This window comes from Gadus morhua, chromosome 20, assembly GCF_902167405.1.
Source record: "Gadus morhua chromosome 20, gadMor3.0, whole genome shotgun sequence".
Classification (NCBI taxonomy): domain Eukaryota; kingdom Metazoa; phylum Chordata; class Actinopteri; order Gadiformes; family Gadidae; genus Gadus; species Gadus morhua.
The window spans coordinates 15,742,290-15,754,746 of NC_044067.1; the positions used below are offsets into that span (position 1 = coordinate 15,742,290).

Here is a 12,457-nt window from a genome sequence, read left to right on the forward strand (position 1 = left end):
AAAGTATATCTTCGTCCTTCTGGACACAGAACCTAACTGCTCCATAATGATATGTCAGCTAAATAGTCAACACATCTGGTTTGTTTTAACATCTCTCTTCCTCGTTCCTCTTGCCACACCAGGAGGGGGTCAAGTACGCCGTGCGCCTGCGTAACTACGGAAGCCGCACGGCCAACGGGGACGGCGGCATGACGACAGTGCAGTGCTCCGACGGCGTGGCCTTCACCTTCAGCACCTGCAGCCTGAGCAGCAACGGCACCAACCAGACCCGCGGACAAATCCCCCAGATCCTCTACTACAGGTACAGGACATGTACACTCAGACTGCAGCCTTGCATTCTGTCTGTCTCTCTGTGTCCCTCTCTAGGCATCTTTTCCATCCTCCTCTCTGTCTCCATCTTACTCTCCATCTTTCTCTCACTGGCTGTCACTCATTCTTGGACTCTCTGTCTCTAGTCATTGTCTGTCTCTCTGTCTTATGTCGATATCATGACCTCCCATTTTGTGGATGTTGTTGTCCTCATATGTGTATCTATCTATCTATCTATACACACAAAGATTGAGTGTGCGCCCTCTGTCTGCAGGAGTGAGTATGACGGGGACCTCCAGTCTCAGCTGCTGAGCAAGGCCAACGAGGAGGACAAGAACTGCAGCCGCGCCCTCTCTGTGGTCAGCGCCGTGGTGCGCGCCGCCAAGGACCTGCTGCAGCGGGCCTTTGCTGTGGACGGTAAGGGCAGGAGGTCCCGCCCCCATAAGCCCCATGTCCATGTCGACGAGTGACAGCGCTATGCTAGGCAATGTTATGCTAGGCAATGCTAGGCTAGGCAATGCTACGCTCCAAGATCCAAGCCCAGTCAGGCAGAGTACCATGCTCAGAGAAGCCCGTTTGAAAAGAAGCGATTGAGTACAATGTTCATTTATTAATAATTCATCAATATGCAGCTGTACTAAGAGAAAAACAAATAGCCGGTGTTTTGGAGTATCCTGAACTCTTAGACTTGAGATAAGTGCTGCCCGGGGATCAGCGGCGGACCCCTCCTAGCTCTGGGGATGTTGCCCACGCTCATCATGGACATGGGTTTCGTTCATGAATCTGTAGGCTGGCTGGTTGGTTGGTTGGTTGGTTGGTCTGGTTCTGGTTCTGAGGCTGAATCTTTCCTCCTCCTCTCCAGCGGAAGACATCCCTGAGCTGCTGAGCTCCTCCAGCCTGTTCTCCATGCTGCTGCCCCTCATCCTGGCCTACATCGGCCCTGTGGCCGCCTCCGTGCCCAAGGTAAGGCCCCCCACATGCTGGGACCGTCTGATAGGCTGTCAAGCCATGTCACCCATTTCTGGGGTGTCTTTCTTGCCTTCTACGGAGCGTCACCATTGTCTCTGGTTTTTGTAACAATCGGAAGGAGAGATACATATTTGGCAGTAATTAAGGGCGGGAACTGAAGGCCTGCTTCGCCCTTAGTTATGGCTCAAACTCAATGATATTTAAACCTTAATGACTAAGTAAGGGATAATGTATAGAACGCCGGTCATTCTCGGGAAAATAAGCCCCGACAGGGCGAACAGGACACCGACGCGCAGCGGAGGTGTCTTGCTTCACCCTGAAGGGGCTTATTTTCGATAATGACCGGCGACGTTCTATACATTATCCCGCTTATTACACGGCTACTTGCCCAAACGAAAAAATAACTTCACATGGTGTGTCTTTTTACAATTTATTTGTTACCAGCATTAGTAGTGTTGATCAGCAGAGAAATAATCCGCCAAAGACGCTGACGTCGCTTAGCAACCGAAGACGCTGGGCTTGACAAGTTACTTGTGGAGTGAAACCAAAGACGTCATTAGAGGCAGAAAGTCCTTTGTTTTCCTTGAAAGCGGTCAATTATACTTAGCAACGGTGAATTATCAAATATAATTCACCGCCGGGAGTTGTGAAGAGCCCATTCAAGTGAACGGAGCGTTCCATCCACGGCATTGAGAAGACCCGTGTAATAATTGCATGTAATTCTCAGCCAGAATCTTGTAAAATGGATAACATGAAGATGAAGAAGCCGCGGTGATCGTAAACGAACCGAGAAAAAGATTTGCGTTTCATAACTAGAATAAAATGACTAAGAATAAGGCAGGCGACTTTAGCGAGAATGTAATGTAGGTCAACCTTATAAAGGCATTCATATCCGTGTTCCTTCCTCCTCCTCCAAGGCTGCCGTGGAGGTCTTCGGCCTGGTCCAGGATCTGCTGCCTTCAGTCGCAGCTCTCAACAAGAAATATGCCCCGCCCACGTTTAATCCCAACCAATCGACGGACAGCACCACAGGCAACCAGCCCGAGCAGGGCCTCTCTGCCTGCACCACCTCCAGCAACTACTCTGTGATCGAGAGCGACCACCCGTACAAGCAAGCTGGGGTCACCCAGTACAAGGTGAAGACCTTTCTCTTTTGTCATTTGTTAATAACTCCAATTGGTGAAACCTGTATCAATTAAGATCAATAAATCTAAAATAAATGTGTGCCCAATATATTTCCCAAAATGTACTAATGATTAAGCTGTATCTGTTTTAATGTTCAACTTATTTCCTTTGCTCTTGCCTCTCCCTCACTCTCCCTCCCTCCCTCCCTCCCTCCAGGTGTCCTTCCCAGAATGCATCCGCTGGACCAGCATCGAGTTCGACCCCCAGTGCGGCACGGCCCAGCCCGAGGACGTGCTGCGCCTCTTCATCCCCAGCCGCACCCTGCACCTCTCCAGCCTGGCCGCCAAGCCGCTGGCCCAGGACACCATCAACACCTGGATCGAGCTCAGGAAGTTCTCCGGCGCCACTGGCTGGCCCACCACCGTTCTGGTTCTGCCTGGTAGGCTGATACATGGGGGGGATTCTGTTGTACCTTCAGCGTATAGACTGACCCATGGGAATCATGCATAGCTTATTCCTTCAGCATATTGACTGATCCATTGAGGGAGTCCATTAATCCTTCAGCGTATAGACAGCTGGGAAATAAATATTTTTCCGAATGAGTTGTCATGCTGCAAAGAAAAAAGCCTTCATGCGTTTTTAAAGAACTTAATCAGAGTAACATTCTAATCTGACTTGATAGATCTCTGTCTTCTTTCCCTTCTGTGCTCGGATCTGAATAACAACAGAGTTGTACCCAAACACTTGCACTCCCATCCACCCTCCCCTCTTACTCCTATTCATCCCTTTCCCATTAACCCTCGAGGGACTGGCTCTCGCTCGCTTCACCTTGTCGTGACTAACATCTCTGTGTCTGCTTCCAGGAAACGAAGTTCTGTTTTCACTGGAAACGGCCTCAGATTACGTGAAAGACGAGAAGGCCTGCTTCTACGGCTTCAAGTGCGTGGCTGTGGGGTACGAGTTCAACCCTGGACTGGATGAGGTGAGGTGTTTTTGTATTAAAGAGGTCATTAGCTCATCTGGGCTGTTTGGGGCAGTAGCCTGCGGGGGGAACAAAGTGTTTGGCCCGGAAAGGAAACCAAAAACCACAGCCGGTTGTTCCAATGGTTTTCTGTGTGTGTTTCAGGGTATTATTCAGCTGGAGAAGGAGCTGGCCTACTTGGGTAGTGTCTGTGCTGCTGCTCTCATGAAGAAGGATCTGGCCCTGCCTATTGGTGAGGAAACCCTGACAGAGGAGTGAGAGGTTCACAGATGCACTGGCTTTGCACACGCACGCGCGCGCACACACGCGCGCGCACACACTGGCGATTCTATTTTTAACCCACATTCAAATCCTGTGTTTTCCTAGGGAACGAATTGGAGGAAGATCTTGAGATCCTTGAGGAGGCATCTCTACAGGTATCTACATAATTTCCTCCGTCCAAAGACCTCCGTTTCCCTCACCTAATTCCACCACGGTTCACATTAGGAACCTGGTACTGCTTGTCCTTCCTTCAGCGTTCTCAGCTCTGGCCCCCCCTTCTTTCAGGTGTGCAAGTCCCACTCTGGGATCCTGGGCAAGGGTCTGGCCCTGTCCCACTCCCCCACCATCCTGGAGGCCCTGGAGGGGAACCTGCCCCTCCACCTACAGACCAACGAGCACTCCTTTCTGGAGGACTTCATCACCTGCGTCCAGACCTCCAGCGGCGGGCGGCTGGCCAGGTATGCCTGGGCGGTCCACAGCCCATCACTCTGTTGCAAAAGCGACCAATGGTTTATTCATTCATTGGCAACATATTAATCAGTCACACCGCTTGATGTTGGAAGGCATGATTATGAATAATGTCGCACAGATATTACCAAGGGTTTTGTATCAAGAAGGTTATTGGCAATTTCTGCAATATTTTACAAACATGTGAAATATCAGACCGATACAGGTTCAGAAAAGTCTGACTCGGTACTGCAGTATTTGCCCTATCTGTATCGAAATTACTTTGGGGTGATGAATCAATAAAAAGCTACTCTTTTATCTCGCTAACCTATGTCACCATGATTTATTAAACCCCCCACATTGTCCTGGCTCACCTCGCCGCGCCCTCGACGGTTCCTCACCGCCTCCCCCCCCGTCCTCACCGTATCCCCCCCCCCCCCACCCCCCACCCTGTCCCTCCCCCAGGTGGCTGCAGCCGGACTCCTACGCCGACCCCCAGAAGACCTCCCTCATCCTGAACAAGGACGACATCCGCTGCGGCTGGCCGGCCACCGTGGCGGTGCAGACCAAGGACCAGTACGGGGAGGTGGTCCACGTCCCCAACATGAAGGTCAGGGTGCTGCTCCACCGCGCCGCAGGTCCACACTGGACTACATGTCCCTGATATGATATGCATTGGGATTCTGTAAATGTAATGATACTATATTACGATATATATAACTTTTTTAATTTTTTTGGGCGGTTTTATCTCTTGCGTCGTGTCTCACGTCCGCCATTGTACTTTAACTGAATAAAACCTCCAGCAGTCGGTGTGTAAATAAGTATTTTTCAGAGTAGGCTGTCATGCATATTCATTCAAACTGAATTATTCAAAAGCTTTTTATTGACCCCCCTCCTCCTCCCGTCCAGGTGGAGGTGAAGGCGGTGCCCGTGTCGCAGAAGAAGTCCATGCAGCAGGAGAACACCTGCAGCAAGAAGCTCCAGAGGCTGCCCGGGTCCGCCGCCACCGCCACCGCCAACGCCACCTCCTCCTCCTCCTGCTCCGCCTCCTCCAACTCCTGCTCCTCCTCGCTGTCCGGCGCCGACCTGACCTTCGGGGGCCTGCCCACGCCCCGGCTGGAGGCCACCTACGAGCCCGTCATCGTCAAGGAGGCGCGCTACATCGCCATCACCATGATGAAGGTGAGCTCCCCTGGGGACGGTCACCGACCTACGGCAGGCGGTGGAACACTGCACACAGGGAGGTGCTATGAGTTTAGCACTGTTTGAAGTTGTATTTCAGCTTAACAGCAAAACATAATGGGTTCATAAAGACATTAGAGCAAATATATCAGTAAAATGGTTGGAATAAGTACAGAAATACATAATGAAGGAGGAAAAATATGTGAAATGATATTATAAAGGGACATCACACCCTGAAACCCGCTACAGAGGATAAACTCCCTGAGCTCTACGGGGACTCAAACCATTAAACACACACCATGGACCAAAACGGCTGACAGTGTTATTGTCTCCAAGGTTTTCTGGGAGAGAATCCCAGAGTTTAAGGGCGATAGGAACTATAAGCAGATTCCCCACTTGTCAACCGGGCTCCTGAAATAGCCAGCATACTGCCGTCAGACGATCTCAGTGACCTAGCCGGACTATACTTGACTATCGTATCCCGGAGATAAAGTCAAGAATAGGATGACTTTTAAGAATTATTTAAAGAATATAAAAAACATTTCTTAAAGATACAGTGACTAAGGAAGGGATTGGAGCGCAGGGAGATAGGATTCCTCATCATATTGTGTGTCAGAATTTTAGCAGCAGCTTCTGAACTAATTTCCGGTTCATGATGGATTTCCTGGGTAGGCCAGATAAAATTGCATTACAATAATCCAGTATGCTAGACACGAAAAAGTGTTTTTGTTTTTCACAGTAGGCAATGGAGATAACGTCATGTAACTTGAGACATTTCTGAGGTGATAATAGCGTGTTTTGGCAGACGGTACTGGTGTGGTATTTGAAACTTACATAACTATTGCAGATAACGCGTAGATTCCTGACGCGGTTTTTGGCCTTCAGACTCATGGAGTAACAAACCTTTTTTTTTTTACTATTATTTCCAATAACTAGGACTTCCGTTTTGTGTTTAAATGCGGGACAAACCCAAGTTTGTCATTCATGCAGTCAAATACGGAGCTCCGTTTGTGGTACATCATTGAAAAGAGTCTTCGTCGGTCACCCTTTAGTTGTATTTCCCCATTGACCTCACAACTCTACAACTCCCAACATGTCTGTTGTGTTCTACCTTTCCAGGCGTATGAAAACTACTCGTTTGAGGAGCTGCGGTTCGCCTCCCCTACTCCGAAAAGGTACGACCCCCGTAAATCCAAGGCATTCATCGAGTGCTTTGGTATTCCCTGCGCGGGGTGGACTTGACGAGGGTACATGTGCTTCTCCCGCAGACCCAGCGAGAACATGCTGATCCGCGCCAACACGGACGGGACGTACAGCGCCAACTGGACGCCCGGCGCCGTGGGCCTCTACACCATCCACGTCACCATCGACGGCATCGAGATCGGTAGGGCCAGGAACGGAACCTCCACCGTAGGGGCCTAATGCGGAGCGTGTTCCCTTTCATCGCCGTAGTTACGGCGTCGCCTAGTTCCCAGGCGTACTCGTCTCACGACGAAACACCTAGAAAGAGGTGCTACGAATATAGGTTATTAACAATGGAGAGGGCGTAACTTCCCAGCATGCTTCGGGGTAAGGGGCGATATCCATATTAGTTACATGGGTTTAGCGATGAGAGGGTGGGCGCAGGGGCTTCTGATAGAGATAGCCGTTTCTGTAGTATGTTTATTCGTACGATTATTTGCCAAAATACGCCCTATCTATTCTCTTTAGTCTTTGTTTGTTGTTACTGCATGTTCGTGGTTCTCTTACCGTGGGTCTGTTAACTAGCACAATTCCCAGAAGGGAAGAGAAAGGCAGTCACGTTATGGTACACCAGGCTAACGCTACAACTCCGGACCCCCCTCTCAGCCTCGGCGCCTGCTCCCCCCCCGAGGGAGCTGTAGCGTGTTTCGGTCATTGGTTCCACACTCTGAGATGACGCTGCGACTCTGTGCCCTGTAGATGCCGGACTGGAGGTGGAGGTGAAAGACCCCCCCAAGGGAATGATCCCCCCAGGGACCCAGATGGTCAAACCCAAGGCCGAGCCTCAGCCCAACAAGGTCAGCCCTCAGCCGGCGTTAAAGGGCTTCTGCATCGTGCACATACCCCCTCCCCCCCAAAGCCCCAGCCCCTCCACCCGCCACATACACACACACACACACACACACACACACACACTCAATACTAAAGTTTCACCCCCTGTGGGAGCGGGTCTTTAGCAGGCTCCCCCCCACCCCTACCCCTACCCTTAGCAGTAGGGTAAAGGATAGTGTAAGGACGGTGTGAACATGAAACTAACACTGACTTGGTCCCCATTACAGAGGCAAAGAGAATAATGCGGTTGCATTCATCAGAATCCCAAAGTAATTGAAGCGCTTCCACCAACAATATTTATTAGTGGTTTTATCTCCCTGAAGGGCGCATTTCAATACCTCCTCCCGAGTACAGAACAAAGCGCTTGCACTGCATCCACACCCCGCTCTGTCCCTCACCCACCCGGCACCCAGCAAGCGGCCAGGCACACACACACACACGCAGAGAGCCAGAGGCGCCCAGCCGCCTGAATAGAATGACAACAACCCACAGACACGGAAGGCTATTTCTGGGTGACCTGACGCCGCAGTGTGTGCGTGTGACGTCTAACCTACAATGGAAGGGGGGGGAAAACGGGCGGCAGCCACGCAGCTATGACATCATCAGCCCTGTCTGTTTGCCCAGCGGGAACCTGCACTCCCTGCCAGCACACACGCATGCAACACTGCTTTCACAACCTAAAGTTGATTCAACTTTACACTGCTCTGCATGGGTGTGTTTGGGTGTGGGTGTGTGTGTGTGTGTGTGTGTGGGTGTGTTTGTGTGTGCACCAGTAAGAGGACGCATTACCGCACCACTTCTAGTCTCATGCCCTGCTTCTCCACCCTATACCTGCGCCTCGCTCTTGAATCCTCTCTTGTTCTCAATCTGTCTGTCCCTCTATTTCTCTCTCTTTGTCCCTCTCGCTCTCCTACTCTTTTTCCCTCTATCTCTCTCTCCTACTTTTCTGTCCCTCTATTTCTCCTTTTTCTCTCTCTCTCTCTCTCTCTCTCTCTCTCTCTCTCTCTCTCTCTCTCTCTCTCTCTCTCTCTCTCTCTCTCTCTCTCTCTACCTCTCTACCTCTCTACCTCTCCACCTCTCTACTTCTCTCCCTCTACCTCTCTCTCTACTTCTCTCGCTCTCTCTCTCCCCCTACCTCCCCCCCGCCGCTCTACCGTGGCTCACCGTCTTTCCTGTCTCCCTCTGCTTCTCTCAGGTCCGCAAATTTGTGTCCAAGGACAGCGCAGGCCTGCGTGTGCGTAGTCACCCCTCTCTGCAGAGCGAGCAGATAGGCATAGTGCAAGTCAATGGCACCATCACTTTCATTGACGAGGTAACCGCGCACTAGACCCCCGGGGGCAGAACGGAGCACTTGACATGACGAGAGCGGAGCGCCGTCCACGTTTACTTCCAGTCTCCAACCCCGCCCCCACCACCCCCTCCCTCCTCCTCCCGTTGTTATGAAGGGCTTTATATAGGGACTGATTGGCACTAGCATGACGATCACCATTGGCATCTTAAGCGTAATGACTGTTACTTCCACACTCATGAGTTGATGGTTTTTTTAATTGCCCTTCTCGGTTTTTACTAGCGCTTGGCTCCCAGGTTGGCCCCCGTTTTCTTTTAGTTCTTGCTTTTGCTTCATGGCGAGACACACCGAGGCGGACACGGAGAGACTCTTGAGAAGTATACTCCCCTGGAAGGTGGACTGTTCTGAGTGTGTGCAGGCCCACCGCCCGTTTAACCCGTATACAAATAGATTCAGAAACCCGCCAAATCCCTAGCCGTAGCGCCCCGATTTCCTCCCTGCAGTCGCTTCTCCCGGGTCTCTCTCGCTGTCTCCCAGGGGTGCATACTATTCTATTACTTGTTCACACGTCCACTTCCTCTGCCTCCGGTAGCTCAGTCGCTTGTCCCCCCCCCCCCATCTCCCCGTAGATCCACAACGACGACGGCGTGTGGCTGCGGCTCAGCGACGACACGGTGAAGAAGTACGTGCCCAGCACGAACGGCTACTCGGAAGCCTGGTGCCTCTCCTTCAACCAGCACCTGGGCCGAAGTCTGCTGCTCCCGGCCGACGTAAGTAGCGGGAGGGCCATCCCTCCCTCCTTCCCCTTCCCCTCCCATGCCCGCCCCCCCCCCCCCCTCCTCCCCCCATCTCCCCCACCTTCCATTCTGGTTGGACGGGTCAGGCTTGTGTGTCATGGCGGTTAAGTGCTGCCCCCTGTGTACTTGCATAAGGGTCCTGAATGTGTGTATGCAGGGGCACCGGGGGGGAGATGAGTGGATGAAACACCCACTGACTTTTCCTCACCCCCACCCTCAGTTGTAATCCTCTTCCCATAACAGTTCCCCTGTTTTTAAAGCATGGTGTGTTGGGAGATGCCACACGCAGTAGAGTTGACTTGCATGACGTGTACTGTTGTGCCAATACTACCACTACTTAACACTCGGGATGGGTTTCGTGCCCGCACAGGACTTCAAGTTTTCACCACTAACCCACCATTTCCGAAACGACCCTCTGGCCGTGCATGTCACATGCCACGCAAGGAGGAAATGTGTGCCGCAACGCAAGCACGGTGGGGCAAGTTGTTTGGAGGAAAGCGGCGTTTCTGGCCTCTCATTTGTCTAGTTGAGTTCACGTTGAGCCCAGTGCACAACCAAACCAGGCCTACTGCAGAGACTTGACTCCAGGTTTCTGATCGCACGGTCGAGTCTTGTGTTGTCCTCATCGCCTCAAGAGTCATGATTCATTAAGACACCGGAGCATGTGTCAAACTCCTTTTCTGTTTATTTCTTTCTTTTTGCTCCATGGCACAACAAATCCTCCCAGACAACAAGAACAGTTGAGGGACGCTGTGCTCCAAGGCGGGGCCAAAACATGGACATTTGGGTTGCCATTTGAGGCCGGGTGGATTTCTGTCATGAAGCAATCACTGGTTTAGACTATGGCAAAAGAGGGTGGGGGGGGGGGGGGGGGGCTGTTCTATTCTGCTGCTCCAGGATTCGACCTTTTGCCTTCCTGGGCTGTTTCTCTGGTGTTGAGACGGCTTATGTCGGTGTGAGGTTTCTGTTTGAACAGCATGACACACTACATCATCCAAGTGGGGGATTTTTTTGGAAGTTTCTCCTTGTTCCCAAAAAAATGATGCTTTATGTTGTGTACTCCATTGAGAAGTTCTTTGTTTGTGATTTCAATCGCATTGCCAAAATATGAACCCTAAAATTTTACTCGAAACGGAATTAAACAGGCGTGTACAATTTCTGCAGTATCTTTTGGGTGAGCATTTGATTCCAATACCCGGAAGCCCAGAGGGCTTCCAGATTGGACAGCCATCGTAGGGTCTCAATGCCTGTTGCCGCTTCACTACTTCTGCTGATCTGCTTCACTAACATCCTATCTCCCTCTTGCTCTCGCCTTCCTAAAACCGTGCTTCCTATTGGCCTTATTCACCTAGCGGCCATCTTTGCTCCATACGTTGGCTGTCTCGGGCTAGCGTTTGGAACCAAGATGGCCGACAGTTGACATAAAGGCCCATGATGTCAACATTTTAGGACACAATGACAACAAAAACTTCCTTCCAAAAAAATGAATCATCCCTTCCCCAACTCCTTCCTCTACCTCTCTATCTCCTCTTTCGTTCTTTCTATTGCTCTCTCTCTCCCTCTCTATCTTTGTGTGTGTGTGTGTGTGTGTGTGTGTGTGTGTGTGTGTGTGTGTGTGTGTGTGTGTGTGTGTGTGCGTGTGTGTGTGTGTTTTACTGTCCGTGTCTTGACTGTCTCACAATCTGTTGCTCAGAGTGTCTTTAGCGCTAGCCAAGGAGTCAGTGACACCGGCTTTTTGTCGTGGACCCCCTTAAGTGTTTTCCCACCACAGGTGAGTGGTTCTGTTTCGGAGCGGCGATTTGTGTTCAACCTCTGTAGCCCGTCTGCCCTCTAGCTCTTCATCAGCCTGTCAATTTGAATTTCTAAGGGCCGCCCCCTCCCCCCCGCCCCCCCCCCCCCCTTCCCGACGTCGCCTCTCGCTCTCTCTCGCTCTCCTGGTCCGTAGAAAGAGGCATAGGGCTCGAACCACAGTTGCATGGTTGTTTCTGTTGTGTGGTTTTCACCTTTCTTTGATGTCCCTAAATGTACCGACATGACATAATGAATCCAAAGACCTTTGGTCTGACCATCAAACTCAACAGAGGCGGACTGTGTGTGTATGCTTGCATGGGGACTGGGGAGGGGGAGGGGGAGGCTGGGGGGTGGGGGAGAGGAAGGCCACAGTCCTTCCAGTTGCATGAGCGGTCTGGTTTGAAAGGCTCCCTCCCATGTTTTTAATGTATGCAGATACAAACACCACGTTTGTGTCATGGCATGTCCCCCCCCCCCCCCCCCCCCTTGAGATAACGACACAGAACAAGTGGCCCATTCCATGTTTCCCCAACACACTCATTTCGCTGTCGCCCTGTTCGATCAATGATATACTGTCATGCTTCCTTGTATAAATACGGCACATGTTGCCTTTGTCGCTTTGATTCCAACGCTTCACCGTGTTGACAAGAGGACTCGGCGGACGACCGCGTTCTGGGTGATCAAACCATCTAACCGCCTCTCCCCTGGCTTCACTTAAACACCTGTTCCTGGAATAATTTGTCAGAATCAGTTTATTTAAATGATACAGCTCTGGATGTTGCTGACTTATGCTTATGTGAGGCCAGGAGAGACTGCTCCCAATTTCTGATCACCCAGACCGGGATTGTCCTTTTTAAGAAGCTTATCCGGAGCTCTCGGAGACTTTGTTTGTTTGTCTTTGTTGTTGCTTGTGTGTCCTGGCGCCGCCATGGCGGGCCCCTCCTCTAACCGTGCGTTCCTCCCTCTTGCAGGAGTCCAGGGCCCCCTCGGAAGAGAGGGTGAAGGAGGTGGGCGGCCACCCCTCCCCCGAGGCCCCTGTGCGGGAGCAGAGCAGGGAAGGGCTGGGCGGCGGTGGCCCTGGGCTTTATAAGGTAGTGAAGACCGGCCCCTCTGGTCACAACATCAGAAGCTGCCCAAACCTTAGGGGTATCCCCATTGGAATGTTAGTACTGGGGAACAAGGTCAAGGCCGTAGGCGAGGTACGCACTCAACCCCCACCCCTCCCCCACCCTC

At 51.6% G+C, this 12,457-nt stretch overlaps 1 protein-coding gene across 19 annotated transcripts in view; it reads left to right on the forward strand.

Annotated features, from left to right (window-relative positions):
* Positions 1–12,457, forward strand: part of mycbp2 (MYC binding protein 2) — a 74,039-nt gene that overhangs the window by 38,615 nt on the left and 22,967 nt on the right. For 11 of the 19 annotated variants that reach the window (XM_030342718.1, XM_030342720.1, XM_030342721.1 and 8 more), the window contains 18 exons: positions 123–301; positions 584–726; positions 1,172–1,272; positions 2,196–2,414; positions 2,620–2,842; positions 3,267–3,385; positions 3,530–3,617; positions 3,752–3,801; positions 3,932–4,104; positions 4,559–4,703; positions 5,003–5,275; positions 6,395–6,450; positions 6,544–6,659; positions 7,217–7,314; positions 8,544–8,660; positions 9,266–9,406; positions 11,127–11,204; positions 12,196–12,423. In XM_030342718.1, the coding sequence (XP_030198578.1) occupies positions 123–301; positions 584–726; positions 1,172–1,272; positions 2,196–2,414; positions 2,620–2,842; positions 3,267–3,385; positions 3,530–3,617; positions 3,752–3,801; positions 3,932–4,104; positions 4,559–4,703; positions 5,003–5,275; positions 6,395–6,450; positions 6,544–6,659; positions 7,217–7,314; positions 8,544–8,660; positions 9,266–9,406; positions 11,127–11,204; positions 12,196–12,423 (2,547 nt within the window). The remainder of the gene's footprint in view (positions 1–122; positions 302–583; positions 727–1,171; positions 1,273–2,195; positions 2,415–2,619; positions 2,843–3,266; positions 3,386–3,529; positions 3,618–3,751; positions 3,802–3,931; positions 4,105–4,558; positions 4,704–5,002; positions 5,276–6,394; positions 6,451–6,543; positions 6,660–7,216; positions 7,315–8,543; positions 8,661–9,265; positions 9,407–11,126; positions 11,205–12,195; positions 12,424–12,457) is intronic. The other 8 variants (XM_030342732.1, XM_030342736.1, XM_030342738.1 and 5 more) reach the window with 5 other exon arrangements.